Source organism: Geotrypetes seraphini, chromosome 3, assembly GCF_902459505.1.
Source record: "Geotrypetes seraphini chromosome 3, aGeoSer1.1, whole genome shotgun sequence".
NCBI classification, from domain to species: Eukaryota; Metazoa; Chordata; class Amphibia; order Gymnophiona; family Dermophiidae; genus Geotrypetes; species Geotrypetes seraphini.
In genome coordinates, this window is record NC_047086.1 from 409674408 (window position 1) to 409689044 (window position 14637).

Genomic DNA, 14637 nt, shown 5'->3' on the forward strand with positions numbered 1-14637 from the left:
AGGGAATTTGAATAGAGGCGGCGGCCAAACTTGTCCAGGGTCCGCCCCTCCCTGCCTGGTGGAACCGCCGCAGAAACCCGTGAGGGCTGTGATTTTTTAAGAGCAGACTCCACCAGAAGAGACTGGTGTGAGAGCTGCGCCTTATCGAACCCTTTAGGGGGAATCGTTCTATACTTTGATTCCATTTTTGAAGGCACAGACGTGACTGTAAGAGGGTTTGACAAGTTCTTCAGCCAGGTTTGCAGAAGGACACTGTTGAGAGGGAGTCTAGGCACCTCCCTCGGAAGAATGGGGAGGTCCTGTTCCTCCAAAAACTCTTTGGAATACCGAGAGCCTACCATCAGGTCGATCCCCAGGGCTTGGGCCATGTCCTGAACGAAGGATGAAAATGAGGACGGCCTAGCCTGGGGAGAGGGGGTTCTCGACCGCCCCACCGAGGAGAGGGGGGAGGCCTCATGGGAATAATGAGGATCCCTAACCGATCCCGAATCCCAGGATCCCCTCTCGAGGGCCCTCGAGGGGGAAGGGGAAGTTGTCCTCCTCGCAGAACCCTTGGGTGAGGACCCCGGGGTTCGTGGGACACTCTCCCGTTTCCTCGGCGAGGCGGCCCGGGCAGACTTCCCATGGGGTGAGCGGAGGAGCCTCGGGTTGTCGAGGCGCAACTCCGACACCTGCAACGCCTCGCCCCCGAACGACAAGGAACGGTCGCGCCGAGGCGAGCCTCGGGGCCGCTTAGACTTCCTCGATCGACGCCCCGTCCGAGGTCGCGTCGAGGGCGAGGTGTGTCTGGAAGACCCGGAGGAAGAGGAGGAAAGACGGCGCACTCTGCGCAACTTTTCTTTGGGCCTTACACTCCGCTCAGGGGGTTCCCCCGAGGTCGAGGTCCGGGGCGGGGCCGAGACCGAGGTGAACGGGGTCCCAGTACCCGAGACCGAGGTCGCCGAGGCCGGGGCTCCCGAGGGAGCCGAGGCCGGGGCCTCCGAGACCGAAGGCGTCCAGGCCGAGGTCGAGGCCGCCGGGACCGCAGCACGCTGCAACACTTCCAGGGCTCCCGACAGCTCCGATGAGATCAGAGCTCGGAGGAGATCCTGGAAGGCCGGAATCCCCACGAAGGTGGGGAGTTCCGAGTCCGGGGCACACTCCCTGGAGGGCGACCTCGGTCTCGAGTATTCCCTCGGGGTGTGCGGAGTCGAGGTCCGATGCGGGGCCGGGGTCGACCCACCCGCCTTGGCCTGACTCGAGGATGGCTTCTTTGCTGAAGGGGATGGAACAGAGGACTTACCCGAAGCTTGCTTCACTGACGACGCCTTCGAGGAGGAGGGCCGAGGCGAGGCCGAGGCCCCCGAGGACGCCGAGGCCGAGGTCAAGGCCGGGGCCGAAGCCGAGGCCGACGTCGAGGCCTTAGGCGGCGCGTCGATGGCGAACAATTCGGCCATTCTTGCCTTACGGCGACGGAGGGCCCTGTTTTGGAAGGTAGCACAGCGATCACACGAGTCTGTCGGATGTTCGGGCCCAAGACAGACAATGCACCACCGGTGAGGGTCAGTGATGGAAAGCAACCTCTCACACCGGCTGCACTTTTTGAATCCCGTAACAGGACGGGACATCCACGAAGAAAAAGAAGAAGGCCGGGAACGTACCGACGTCCCGCGGCCACGGCTTCCGGGAGCCCCCGGAACCCGACGAAAAACGAAAGACTTTTTTTTTTTTTTTTTTTTAAAAGAAACGAAAGGAAAAGAGCACCGCGAACTAATTCGAAGGGAAAAACAAACTAAACGCGGCAGCTAGAAGGCAAAAACACTGGAGCTCAGATCCACAGGGCTTTCTTGCTCCGCGGAAAAATTTGAACTGAGGACCACGAGGTGGGATGCGCCCTCTAGTGGGCGAGAAGGCACGCACATGCGTGGTGCAGTGTGCAAACTTGAAACTTTAATCAAGTTTGCTTGAAAAGCTGTCCGCGCCGGGGCTCCGTAGATGACGTCACCCACATGTGAGAATATCATGCCTGCTTGTCCTGGGATAACTAGTTGTAGGATCAGTGTGCTTTTACCTTTGCTAAAAAGATTATAAAGGTGATTTAGTATGGAGGCTATAAGTTTCTGTGTTGTATCCTTTCCTGAATCCTGATTGGTGTTCACTAAGGATGTTAAATTTGTCTAGGTAGTTTACTAGTTGAAGATTGACCAATCCTTCCTGTATCTTTGTGAAAAGGGGAATACTTGCTATGGGTCTGTAATTGGATGTCAGCGCTGTAGAGGTTTTCTGATCTTTGGGGATAGGGATGATCAGTATGTGTCCCATGTCCTTGTTTAATGTTCCGTTTGTAAGAGCGGTTGTTAGCCATGTAAATAGTTCCTTTTTTAAGTCTGGTGGGGCAACTGTCATGATTTTGGGGGGACATGCATCAAGTAGACAGTTTGATTTGGTGTATTTGTTGAATAATTTTAGAAACTGATGCCAGTTTGGGAACTCGAAGTGGTCCCAGATCATGTCTGCTCTGGAGTCTTGGTCGTGGGGTTCAAGGTAGTGAAGTATATTTGTTGTGGGTGTGGGTAGAGTTGCTCTTAGGCTGTGATTTTATTTTTTAAAAAGTTGGCTAGGATTTGGGCAGTTAGGGTGCACTCATTGTCCCTTTTCAAGATTCGTGTTGTATCTGTTAACATTTTTACTAGTTTACTGTTAACAGATACTGTTTATTTTTATAGTACCTATTTCTTGTGCATAGTGCTTTGTGCGTTTTTCTTTGATCAGATTTTTATATATTATCATTTTTTGTTTCCAGTTTGTCTTGTCTGTTTCTTTGTTTATTTTTTGCCAGATTCTCTCCAATTTTCTTAGTTCCTTTTTGGTGGTTAGTAGTTCTGAGTCAAACCATTCATTTGTTGGTCTATTTTTCTTTTTGTATGTTTGGTATGGGGCTATTTGGTCTAAAAGTCCTTTGCTGAAATTTTCCCATCTTGTTGGGAAGTCTTGAATTTCTTTGGTTGAGGGACATAGCTCACTCATAGTGAGCCCAGAATTCGGTTGGGTTTATAGTACCACGACTGGTTATTGTTTTCGTGTTGTCGCTTTTGTGTTTTGGTTGTGTACTCTGTTTTTTGCCAGCGTAGGCTGAACTTGCCAATATAGTGATCTGATCAGATGCATTTATCCCAGGACCCTGTGTAGTATTGTATTTTAGGGTCTATTGTTTCTTTGTGGGAGAAGGTGATTATGTCTAGTTTATATCCTTTTTCATGAGTTATTTCTGCGTCTGGATTTGGAAAGTCAAGTGACATTAGGAAGTTGGCAATTTCGTTTACTTCTGGTGAAGGAGTCTGCGACTGGTTTTCCTAAGTGTTGAACTAAGTTTTCTCTTTAATAAAATGCTGAATTATGTTTAGCTGCAGACCTAACTTATCTCATGTTCTAGCCTGCCTGCCTTGGGTGTTAGCTGGGGCATTCTAACTTCTTATGGCTATCTCAGCATAAATGACATGTAACAGAAAGACTGCAGGCCCTAGATAAGTGACCTGCTAGTGTGAGCTTAGCACCAATGATTGTTAAGAAAAGTAATTTTTTCTAGAATTCAGTTGTATAGCCAGAAGAATGTATAAATATCTCAGTAATGTCCTGTTTTCGGGACTTCTGAAGCCAGCTTGGAGCTCAGGAGTCGCATACATATGCTAATAAACCATCTGTGCTTTCTTCAAGTCTCTAAGTTTTGTGGCTTCCCAAAGTGACCTTTCACTGGTTTTGTCTTTTGTTCTAGCTGTATGAAGTAGGTTATATTATCCTTTTAGGGTAGTTATGGTTAAGAATTCGAAGAATTCTTCTTCTGCGTTTGACCATTTTTTGGGTGGGATATAGAATAGAGTTATAGTTAGTGATTTTGCAAGTTAGTATTTCAAGGTTTTCTGAAGTTTTGGAGTCAGTCTAGATGTAGTCAAAGTGTTCTTTTAGAATAATTGCTAGGCCTCCTCCTTTTTTTCCAGCTTCTTGATAGTGGGATTATTTTGAATCCCTGTGGTATGATTTCTTTCATGATAGTGTCTGTGTCGGAGATCATTCATGTTTCTGTCAGAAACAGGAGATCTGACTTTGTTTGCAGTATCCAGTCGTTTATTATGTGTGCTTTGTTTCTCACGGGGTGGGTATTTAAGTAGTATCCCTTAATCTTTTCGTAGCTGGTTGGGGTTGGAGTTTCGGAATATGTTAGCTTTTTTAGGTTTCTGTTGTTGGTCTTGTTCCTGTATGGTTTGCGTTATTTGTGGGTGGTGTTTAGCACTGTGATTTGATGTGGGCCTTGTTCTGGATGGTATTGTAGGAGTTGGAGGGTGTTGGTAGATTTAGTTAGTTCGACTGGCCTGTGCCAAGAGGGATAGATGTGAATAGGTTGGGGAGGGTTGTCTTCGTTGCCCCAGCATTTAGAGCATATTAGGTACAGTATCCCTAGTAGTAGCTGGTGTTTGTTAAAGATTGCCATGTTGCGTGATGAGATTTGAGATACGAGTCATATAGAAGGTAGGGACGGGGATTGACAGGACTCTACTTATGGGAATGTGTAGATGGTAGAGATGGGTTAAATTTGGTGGATGCTTGGTTGACAGTAGAGGGTTGAGCTTACTGGTTGCCTGGTTGGAAGTGGTGGTGGTAACAGTCGGAGACAGTCAGAAGCAGGTGCTAACAGTCAGGAACAGGTTGACTTACGAACAGTATGTGCAGGGGGTGTATGTTATACGTGCAGTAATAGGTTATAACTGAGGTAGCAGGTTAAGCAAACGGTAAACATATGGTATATATGCAATAATAGATTATACCTGGGGTAGCAGGTTAAACATACAGTACACAGGTTGTGACAGGTTAAATGTACGGTAAACAGGCTGTAACTGATAATATGTGGGGTAATAGGTTGTACATCCGGTCGCAGGTTGTTCTTGCAGTAACAGGTTATACATATGGACGCAAGCTATGCATGTGGTATCAGGCTGTACAAGCTGGCTATACATGTGGGACAGACTGTATATGCAATTATTCATGCGATAATAGGCTATACATGCGATAATAGGTTATACATGCTGGCTATACGTACAGTTTATATAAGCAAACTCTGTAGATTATACAATAAAGGAGTACTTATCATTTGTTCTGGGTTTTGGACGTTTCATGCGGCGCTTCGCAAAGGCATGTGCTAAGACGCATGCGCCTTTGCCTTGCGCCTTAGTCGGCGTGCCGAATGGCTGCGCGCCGTTCTCTCTGGGCAGTTTAGTTGGTTTTGCCGATGGGGGGGGCAGAGCGGGCTCACACGCCCAGATTGGAGGGGGGCAGTTTTGCTGGAGGCTCTGTGGAGGAGCCGGCCCCGAGCTGAGTTTGCTTCTGATTGCAGCTGTGGGTGCCTGCAGAGGTTCTGTGGAAGAACCGGCCCGAAGACTGTGAACTCTGCCGGTTGCAGGTTCAGTACTGGGCACGCCGTTCTCTCTGGGCAGTTTAGTTGGTTTTGCCGATGGGGGGCGGAGCTGGCTCACACATCCAGATTGGAGGGGGGCAGTTTCGCTGGAGGCTCCGTGGAGGAGCCGGCCCCGAGCTGAGTTTTCTGCCAATTGCAGCTGTGGGTGCCCGCAGAGATTCTGTGGAAGAACCGGCCTGAAGACTGTGAACTCTGCCAGCTGCAGGTTCCGTACTGGGCACACCGTGACTGTGAACTCTGCCGGCAGTTTTATTTTCGGCATCTAGCTTCAGTGAAATGCATTTTCCCTTTCTGAGTTTGTGTGCTGATCGCTATGCGTCATCAGGCCAGTATGTGGAACAGTATATACTGGTTCTAATGTTATTTCAGACACAGTCTACATGTAGACCTGAATTACCTCAGGCCTTTTGACATACGCTCAAGTGCAGAGATTTTTCACCCTGCCAATACTTTTAAATGCTAGTTACTTTTGTTAAAGGCTGCTTTTTTTCATTTACTATTGTGGTCCATCGGGCCTATTTAATTTGATAATTATGCTAATGTTGCGTACGGCAATCAATTAAGATAAACATACATATTTTTAAATTATATCTTTGCATATACTAAGTTTCATTGATTATATTAAAGACATATTCATTGGGTCAAGTGCAATTAACTTTTTACTGCTCAGCGTTTTAATTCACACTGTTATATTGGAGCTTAAAGTCACAGTATTCTAGCCCAGGATGCACTCGGTTATATTGATCGATGGCAGATAAGTTTCAAGTTTCTTATAAAATTTGATTAATCGCTTATTCAAAATTCTAAGCGATGAACAAATCAATAAAATTACAAAACAGGGGGGACAAACAAAAGTAACAAAAAAACTGAACCTTAAAAAACATATTGAAGACTAACTTAACAAACATAATAAAAAGTGAGGAAAGGATGGGGACAGAAATACAATTTGGTTGATAGAAGAAAAGACACTTATGGTTAAAACAATAGGAAGGGAAAGAATCTCAAAGAAGTTATGAAAATAAAATGAAGCTCCTAGACAGTCCTTTTAGTCATTAAATGCGTCTATATGTATTTTTATAATGTTAGTTTTTTTGCTTTTCTAATTAATCATATTTTATGTATTAGGTGAAGGGTTAATTTATAAATGATGCTTTCCGTCCACTTTAAGCATGTGCATTTTGATGGGGGTTTTCAAGATGTTTATTTCATTTTTTCTCATCTGCAAGATTATTTATATTTCAATTTTTAATTGTTTTTCAAATGATTCCATATTTTATTTTACATAAAGAGGTTTTATTTTTTTAATGTTCATTTTTCAGTACATAGTGTGAAGTGATTAAATAATTCGTTGAGTTGTTACATTGATTATATTCAAGCTTTCTAAGCGTTCATGTACCAAATTAATTATAGCATTAACTCATTTGAATGATCACTCAAAATTAAAAAATTTTAGTTTTCAATTCTCAAAGTGATTAATTTTTAAAGTATTCCATAAATTAATTTTCATATGACCCCCTAATTAACTTCTTAATGTATTAATTTTAGCCTTTTTTATATATAAAAAACCACTTTGAATATTAAAATCTAATGATTATACCAGCAAAATACAATGTGCTGATATAATGTTTATATTCAAGCTTCTTAAGTTCTCATTTGATCAATTAATCACAATATCAAGTCAACATTTTCTTAAAATTTTTTAAATAAAAATTAGGCAAATACATCTTGTTTATGGCTATTTCCTCTTTTTATTCATAGGACTAACACTCAGTTTAATATATTTGGTTAGTAAGCTTCTGTCACAAAGAGCAGTTCACATTGATTGAAACAGATGTCTGTTTAATGAGCCACATTGGTCATTTGTTCCTATCATTCTTTTTTATCATTTCTGTAACAACATTTTATTACATGTAAAAGTGTTAGTTTTTAATATGTATTGATTCATATGTATTTTTTAGCTTGATATTGTCCCCTGAGGAAGGTGATGCCCTCACCGAAACTTGTTTGGTTTTAGACATTTTTAGTCGTTTCACTTTGAATAAAAGACTCGTGTCCATCTCCAGTGCCTCTTCTTGTTGTTTTTCACATAGTGCTAATTGAGCATGAGTAACCGCTGTAGAAGAATGGTTTTTAATTTTTCAGTGAGTCTTTCAGGTTTTAGTTTAAGAAAATTTTCTATACAAATTAACAAAAAACCCTAGGATTATGAAATCACTAATGGCAGTTTGGAGATGAACATGCACATTTTTAATTTACAGCACACATTACATGTTACCTGATAATCAGGTTTGGTGAAATAGTCCAAAGTAGAGATGTGATCCAAAAACAGATGGAACTCAGAAGGCATATGTTTCAGCAGCATTCTGTGATCATACTTTTCTTTAATCATGCCAACCTGTTCCTAAAAAGTACAAGAACAGTAGTGAAACAGCATACATCTCCTTAATGGGCTAGCTTCCTCCACTAGGCTGTTATAGTTCCCCACCACCACCATTTAGTGTTTATGATGAAAATGTTTAGCACTTCTGATTTACTGGAAGATTATGCCTTCAACCAATTCTTCCCAAACCTTTTCTGAAAGGACCTGATCTTAGCCACTGAAGATTTGTGTAACCTCAGATGGTAAACAAGGAAAGATTAGGTTAGGTTCTTACCTCACTAATCTTCTTTCTAGTAGACATACAATCTATTCCTGAACACTCAGGTAGTTTCAAGTTTATTTAAATCTTGATATACCGCTTTTATAGTCAAAGCGGTTTCCAATTAATACAAAGTTTTAAAAAGATTAAAAAATAAAATAAAATAAAGGGAACAAATTCACAATTACCATACAGACACAACACAATACAGATGAGCAAATGGGGAGGATACATTGAATAAAATAAAAAAAGGGGAGGTAAAAACAAAAGGCACAAAAGGAATCATTAATGTAAGGCCTGATGTCTGAGATTTTGAATTAAAAAATTAAGCATAAATCTCAAAAGCATCTCCCTTGTAGGGAGCTTCATTTACATTCCTTTGCTCCTCCTCCTATCCCTCTGTGCTGTCTTTCAAGTCCTCAGCTCTTAACAGAGCAGAAAGCCAGCCCTGGAGGGGTATGAGGATTCTCCTCGAGGAATATGTCTGTTCTGCTCATATCATTAAACATATCATAGAAACTTAACAATTTGCAATATGTAAAGTGGAAATAAACAAATCACCAAATGGAGCACAACTTGCCCTAGAAGTGTGGGAGAGTCATATAGATACCCCCTAGATTCTTCAATGCAGTAGTTGCAGCCTTTACTCTTGACAAGGCTGGACAAAAGAAACGAAATGTTCTAATTGTCAGGCTTTATTGAGGCTGGAAGCAGGCAAATTCACAGCTGACAGGACAGGCTTCAGGAGAATAGGCTGGAGAGGGCTTCAATGGCTGGGATGGTTAAGATGGGCTGGAGTGAACTTTGATGGAGAACCTAAGCACAATACCGGGCAGGGCAGTGGGTTTATGGCCCAGAAATATCTAAGAAAAAGGACCATTTAAATTAAGTGATTAATTTACGGAGCATGTATGATTGAGCCAACGCAGCGAGCGCTGAATCGGGTTGCCAGAGCAAAGGAGAAGAAGGCAGCGTGCTCTGGTAGCCGGACAGAGAGGGAGAGTCGGAGACACAGAGTTCTGCGCAGGGGAAGGAGGCAGGAAGAAGCACAGGACTAGGGGAAGCGGCGAGAGTACGCTCCGCCCACCCCCACCGCGTCAGAGGCAGCGTCGGACTCCCCCTTGAAAGGGGGCGGAGCCAACGCAGCGAGCGCTGAATCGGGTTGCCAGAGCAAAGGAGAAGAAGGCAGCGTGCTCTGGTAGCCGGACAGAGAGGGAGAGTCGGAGACACAGAGTTCTGCGCAGGGGAAGGAGGCAGGAAGAAGCACAGGACTAGGGGAAGCGGCGAGAGTACGCTCCGCCCACCCCCACCGCGTCAGAGGCAGCGTCGGACTCCCCCTTGAAAGGGGGCGGAGCCAACGCAGCGAGCGCTGAATCGGGTTGCCAGAGCAAAGGAGAAGAAGGCAGCGTGCTCTGGTAGCCGGACAGAGAGGGAGAGTCGGAGACACAGAGTTCTGCGCAGGGGAAGGAGGCAGGAAGAAGCACAGGACTAGGGGAAGCGGCGAGAGTACGCTCCGCCCACCCCCACCGCGTCAGAGGCAGCGTCGGACTCCCCCTTGAAAGGGGGCGGAGCCAACGGCGCGCAGCCATTCGGCGCGCGGCAAAGGCAAGCGGCAAAGGCGCTCGCCTTAGCGAGAGCGCCTTTGCGAAGGGCCTTTGAGAAGGGACAAGGCAACGGAGTAAGACAGAAGGTAAAGAAGCGACAAGTACAGAAGGAAAGCACAGAAGGTAAGAAAGAGACAGACACAAAGGGCCAAGCCGTTCACACAAGTATAACAAGCAGGCAGAGGGAGAGAGTGAGAGAGAGGACACCAGCGGCTGGTAGAGAGAGAGAGGACCCCAGCAGCAGGTAGAGAGAGAGAAAGGACACAAAGCGGGCACAAGTCACAAGTAATCTCAACTGATATCTTAAAGAAGGAACAACAATGGAAGCAGAAGGAAGCCAGAAGATGAGCTTTCCAGTGTTCTGCACAGACTGTCATATGTACGACTATCTCCCCTCGGGGAGACAGTCGTATGTATGCGGTCGGTGTCAGGAACTGAAAAGCTTGAAGAAGGAGGTCAAGCGACTAGAGGACAAGATTCAGGAGCTAGAAGGATTTCACACCACGGAGAGACACATTGAGGAGGAAGTCAGGGAACTCGAGAGATTCATTGAAGAGGCATACAGGACGAAGGTGGAAGAGAACGAACTTCAGATGAAAGAAGAAGCTACACGGATACCAACATGCAAGGGAGAGCAAGAAGAAGATTACCCCAAGGATGACACCCACAGAGGGCTATCGCAAGAGGGGGAGATTTTGGCTAGTCGAGGCCCAAATGAAGAAAGAGTGAAGTACATTGAGGACATTGACCTGAGACCGAAGCGAAAATTGAAGAGAGGAAAGTCAGCGATCCTAGTGGGAGACTCGATCCTTAGGCATGTGGACAGCCACATAGCAGGAGGGAGAGAGGACCGACTGGTGACCTGCCTTCCGGGAGCAAGAACCAAGGACATCGGGGACAAAATTGAAATGATCCTGGAAGGGGCGGAGACAGAAGAGACCGCTGTAGTGATCCACATCGGGACGAACGATGTCAGCAGGAGAGACTACAAAAGAAGCACGCTGTTAGAACAATTCAAGATTCTGGGAAGGAAGCTGAAGATGAGAACCCAGAAGATAGTGTTCTCTGAGATCCTACCAGTACCGAGGGCAGATGTGAAAAGGCAGGAGGAACTACAATCAATAAATACGTGGATGAGGAGATGGTGTGAGGAAGAAGGATTCCACTTCGTGAGGAACTGGACGGCGTTCTGGGGCAAGAGCAAGCTATACAGGAAAGATGGACTGCACCTGAGCGCAGCAGGAACTAGACTCCTAGCAAACAACGTCAAGAGAGGAATAGAACAGGCTTTAAACTAAGAAGAAGGGGAAAGCCGACAGTTGACAAAGGGTCGACGATTCGGAAGACGGTATCCTGTGAAGATACCGAGGGGAAAAATGGCTGGGAAGGAACAAGGGACAAACTACAGGAGTCGACTAACCCAGAAGAAGTGGTTACAATGTCTGCAGCAAAAGAGAAGAAAATATGGACCGAAGCACAGGGAAAGGAAAGGAGGACAGCAAAATACCAGGATCTAAAGTGCATATATGCCAATGCAAGGAGCCTAAGAAACAAAATGGGGGAACTAGAAGCCTTGGCCAACGCAGAAGACATCGACATCATTGGAATCTCTGAAACATGGTGGAATGAGGAAAGCAAATGGGATACAGCACTACCGGGATACAAGCTCTATCGCCAGGACAGAACAGGACAAAAAGGAGGTGGAATAGCCCTATACATAAAAGAAGGCATACAATCCACACAAATGGACACAGCAGAGACGGCCAGCAAGCCGGAATCTCTATGGGTTAAAATACCGGGAAGGAAAGGGCCTGAAATAAAGATGGGCCTGTTTTATCGCCCACCAGGGCAAACCAGAGATATCGATGAGGAAATGGAAGCCGAGATGAAGCGTGAATGCAAAAGCGGAAACACGGTTATTATGGGAGACTTCAACTACCCTGGGATAGACTGGAGGCTTGGAAGCTCGAAATGCGCTAGGGAAACAAAATTCCTGGAAGCTACACAGGATTGTTTCATGGAACAGCTTGTTAGAGAACCGACGAGAGGAAATGCCACTCTGGATCTAATCCTAAATGGGTTAAGGGGACCTGCAAAGGAAGTAGAAGTAGTGGGACCATTGGGAAACAGCGATCATAATATGATCAAGTTCAAGGTTGAGGTAGGAGTGTCAAAAGGCAAGAGATCCATTGCGACAACGTTTAACTTCAGGAAAGGAAACTACGAAGCAATGAGGGAATTGGTAAGGAAGAAACTTAGGAACACTTCCAAAACATGGCTAACGGTAAATCATGCCTGGTCCTTCTTCAGGGACATGGTGAGCGAGGCGCAAAATCTGTATATCCCCAGATTCAGGAAGGGGTGTAAAAAGAATCGAACAAAAGACCCGGCGTGGATAACCAAAACAATGAAGGAAGCGATAGGCAATAAGAAAAAATCATTCAAGAAATGGAAAAAGGACAAAACTGAGGGGAGCTGGAAAGAGCACAAGAAGCATCAAAAAGAATGTCACCGTGAGGTTCGGAAAGCCAAAAGAGAGTATGAAGAGAGGCTAGCCAGGGAAGCAAGAAATTTCAAACCATTCTTCAGATATGTTAAAGGGAAGCAGCCGGCTAGAGAGGAAGTGGGACCGCTGGACGACGGAGACAGGAAGGGAGTGGTGAAGGAGGAGAAGGTAGTGGCAGAAAGACTTAACATGTTCTTCTCGTCTATATTTACAAACGAAAACACGTCCAACATACCGGAACCTGAGCAATTCTTCAACGGAAGTCAGGCAGAAAAATTAACATCCATAGAAGTGAGCCTTGAGGACGTTCGTAGGCAGATAGAAAAACTAAAAACTGACAAATCCCCGGGTCCGGATGGCATACATCCAAGGGTTCTGAAGGAATTAAAGGAGGAGATAGCGGAACTACTGCAGCAAATTTGCAACTTATCCCTGAAAACAGGCGGGATCCCGGAAGATTGGAAGATAGCCAACGTTACGCCCATCTTTAAAAAGGGATCAAGAGGTGACCCGGGAAACTACAGGCCGGTGAGCCTGACTTCGGTTCCAGGGAAAATGGCAGAAGCACTGATAAAAGAAAACATCGATCAACATTTTGAAAAAAATGAACTTCTGATAACCAGCCAGCATGGTTTCTGCAAGGGAAGATCGTGCCTAACGAATTTATTGCACTTCTTCGAAGGGATCAACAAACGGATGGACAAAGGAGACCCCATAGACATCATATATCTAGATTTCCAAAAAGCCTTTGACAAGGTGCCCCATGAACGTCTACTCCGGAAACTGAAGAACCATGGGGTGGAAGGAGACGTTCATAGATGGATCAGAAACTGGTTGGAGGGTAGAAAACAAAGGGTAGGAGTGAAGGGTCACTACTCCGACTGGAGGAGGGTCACGAGTGGTGTCCCGCAGGGCTCGGTGCTCGGGCCGCTGCTATTTAATATCTTCATAAATGATCTAGAAACAGGAACGAAGTGCGAGATAATAAAATTTGCGGACGACACCAAACTATTTAATGGAGCTCGGACTACAGAGGACTGCGAAAAGTTGCAAAGGGACTTGAACAAATTAGAAGAATGGGCGGCGAAATGGCAGATGAAGTTCAACATTGAAAAATGTAAAGTATTACATGTGGGGAGCAGAAACTCGAGGTACAACTATACAATGGGAGGGATGTTATTGAATAAGAGTACCCAGGAAAGGGACTTGGGGGTAATGGTGGACATGACAATGAAGCCGTCGGTACAGTGTGCAGCGGCTGCTAAGAGAGCGAATAGAATGCTTGGTATAATCAAAAAGGGTATTACAGCCAGAACGAAAGAAGTTATCCTGCCGTTGTATCGGGCGATGGTGCGCCCGCATTTGGAGTACTGCGTCCAATATTGGTCGCCGTATCTTAAGAAGGATATGGCATTAGTCGAGAGGGTTCAAAGGAGAGCAACACGTCTGATAATAGGTATGGAAAACCTGTCATATTCTGAGAGATTGGAGAAGCTGGGTCTCTTTTCCCTGGAGAAGAGGAGACTTAGAGGGGATATGATAGAGACTTATAAGATCATGAAGGGCATAGAGAGAGTAGAGAGGGACAGATTCTTCGAACTTTCGAAAAATAAGAGAACAAGAGGGCATTCGGAAAAGTTGAAAGGGGACAGATTCAAAACAAATGCTAGGAAGTTCTTCTTTACCCAACGTGTGGTGGACACCTGGAATGCGCTTCCAGAGGACGTTATAAGGCAGAGTACGGTACTGGGGTTCAAGAAAGGATTGGACAAATTTCTACTGGAAATGGGGATAGAGGGGTATAGATAGAAGATTACTGCACAGGTCCTGGACCTGTTGGGCCGCCGCGTGAGCGGACTGCTGGGCACGATGGACCTCGGGTCTGACCCAGCAGAGGCATTTCTTATGTTCTTATGTTCTTATGTTCTTAATCCAGAACACTGTGGATCGCCTTATATTTGGTTTAAAGAAATGAGAACACATTACCCCTTACTATCAAAGAGTCTAGAATTCTGTTCAAGTTTTCCTGCATTAGTTTCAAAGCAGTTTTTGGAATACTACCTGATTATCTTGCTTCCCAATTTTCCATGAATAGTTCCAACAGGAGTACTCATAGAATAAACCTATTTAATTATCCTTCTTTTAAATCATGCCAATACAAGAAGTTCTTTGACAGAATTTTATCATTCCAGGCCGCCAAACTGAATCCATGGCTTGGAAGATTAATACTTGAGGCTACTTCCTATCTTGACTTTAGAAAATCACTAAAAACACGCCTGTTTGATATGTTTTCCTCTTAGTCATGTTACTACCAAATTTATTATGATTCTTAACAGCTTTTACTTTCTAATTGAGCTATTGTCTTAACTTTTATTGATTTTACCTGATGTATCCTTTTTACTGATTGTTTTTTTTTTATCATGTATTAGATACTAATTGTTT

At 44.9% G+C, this 14637-nt stretch overlaps 1 protein-coding gene across 4 annotated transcripts in view; it reads right to left on the bottom strand.

Annotated features, from left to right (window-relative positions):
• The window catches only part of TTBK1 (tau tubulin kinase 1), a 542632-nt gene that overhangs the window by 274771 nt on the left and 253224 nt on the right, over window positions 1-14637 (bottom strand). For all 4 annotated transcript variants that reach the window (XM_033936268.1, XM_033936264.1, XM_033936266.1 and 1 more), the window contains one exon: window positions 7722-7847. In XM_033936268.1, coding sequence (XP_033792159.1) covers window positions 7722-7847 — 126 coding nt within the window. The remainder of the gene's footprint in view (window positions 1-7721; window positions 7848-14637) is intronic.